The sequence below is a fragment of the Cladophialophora immunda genome (genome assembly GCF_000835495.1).
Source record: "Cladophialophora immunda strain CBS 83496 unplaced genomic scaffold supercont1.257, whole genome shotgun sequence".
Taxonomy (NCBI): domain Eukaryota; kingdom Fungi; phylum Ascomycota; class Eurotiomycetes; order Chaetothyriales; family Herpotrichiellaceae; genus Cladophialophora; species Cladophialophora immunda.
Genome location: NW_015622797.1, coordinates 1 through 829, shown reverse-complemented (window position 1 = coordinate 829; position 829 = coordinate 1). Strand labels below are relative to the sequence as shown.

Genomic DNA, 829 nt, shown 5'->3' with positions numbered 1-829 from the left:
TATCCTTATACTGCCTGGCTACGCGGGAGACTCCACTTCTTCCCCCGCTCGACCCTGGAAATACTGTGAGTCCGAGCTCGCTGCTTTCTTTTCCCTCGTTGTAGCGAGTTCCACGTCTTGCCACCCAACTGGTGGTCAATGTCAATGCACTCTCTAGAACCTTATCCAACAAATTGAAATTCCTTGTACTAACGCAACCTATAGACATTAGCGTTCGGCTCAATAAGTCGAAAATTCTCTCTCTGCCTTTCCTAGCTTTTTAACCTCATCCCTCTTGTCAGCCGGTTCGTCGTCATATTCTCTCATGGCCCATGGAGATTCCGTCTTCCAAAGCCCTGGACTTACGCCGGTGAAGCCGGAGTACGGGCCGCGATCGAGCCCTGCACCGCTTGTGCCCATCGACGAGCTATCTTCTAATCCCTCCGAGGCGGAGGAGAGGGAAGCACTGCGACATCGGGAGAAGCCTCTGGCACGAAAGGGTCGAGCCAACCGCACCTTTGCCGATGGCGTACTGATTCTGAACCTAGATCCTCATCAACGCACACTTGCTAGCGAAGCACGGCGAGAGCCTTTGGACTCGAGAAGTCAATCGGAAGAGGAAGAGGAGGAGGAAGAGGACGGCGACGATGACGACGACAACGCGGCCCAACGTGGTCGGAGACAGATGAAAAGGCCCGAAAGGGTCATTCGGCATGGAGCACACCGGGTTTTAATCAAACTAAGGCTGGTACCGGGGAAGGCCTTGCTTGCCGATCCAGATGGTCCTGATGACGGGGACGACGAGGACGAGGACTTCCCCATGGTGGACACTCCCGCCAGTGTGGCTGAA

At 55.0% G+C, this 829-nt stretch overlaps 1 protein-coding gene across 1 annotated transcript; it reads left to right on the top strand.

Annotated features, from left to right (window-relative positions):
* Positions 1-304: 304 nt before the first annotated feature.
* Positions 305-818, top strand: PV07_12868 (uncharacterized protein; the record flags this gene model as incomplete). The annotated part of the gene is made up of 1 exon (XM_016400439.1): positions 305-818. A coding segment is annotated over one exon (513 nt), but the record flags the coding sequence as incomplete, so codon positions are not given.
* Positions 819-829: the final 11 nt, after the last annotated feature.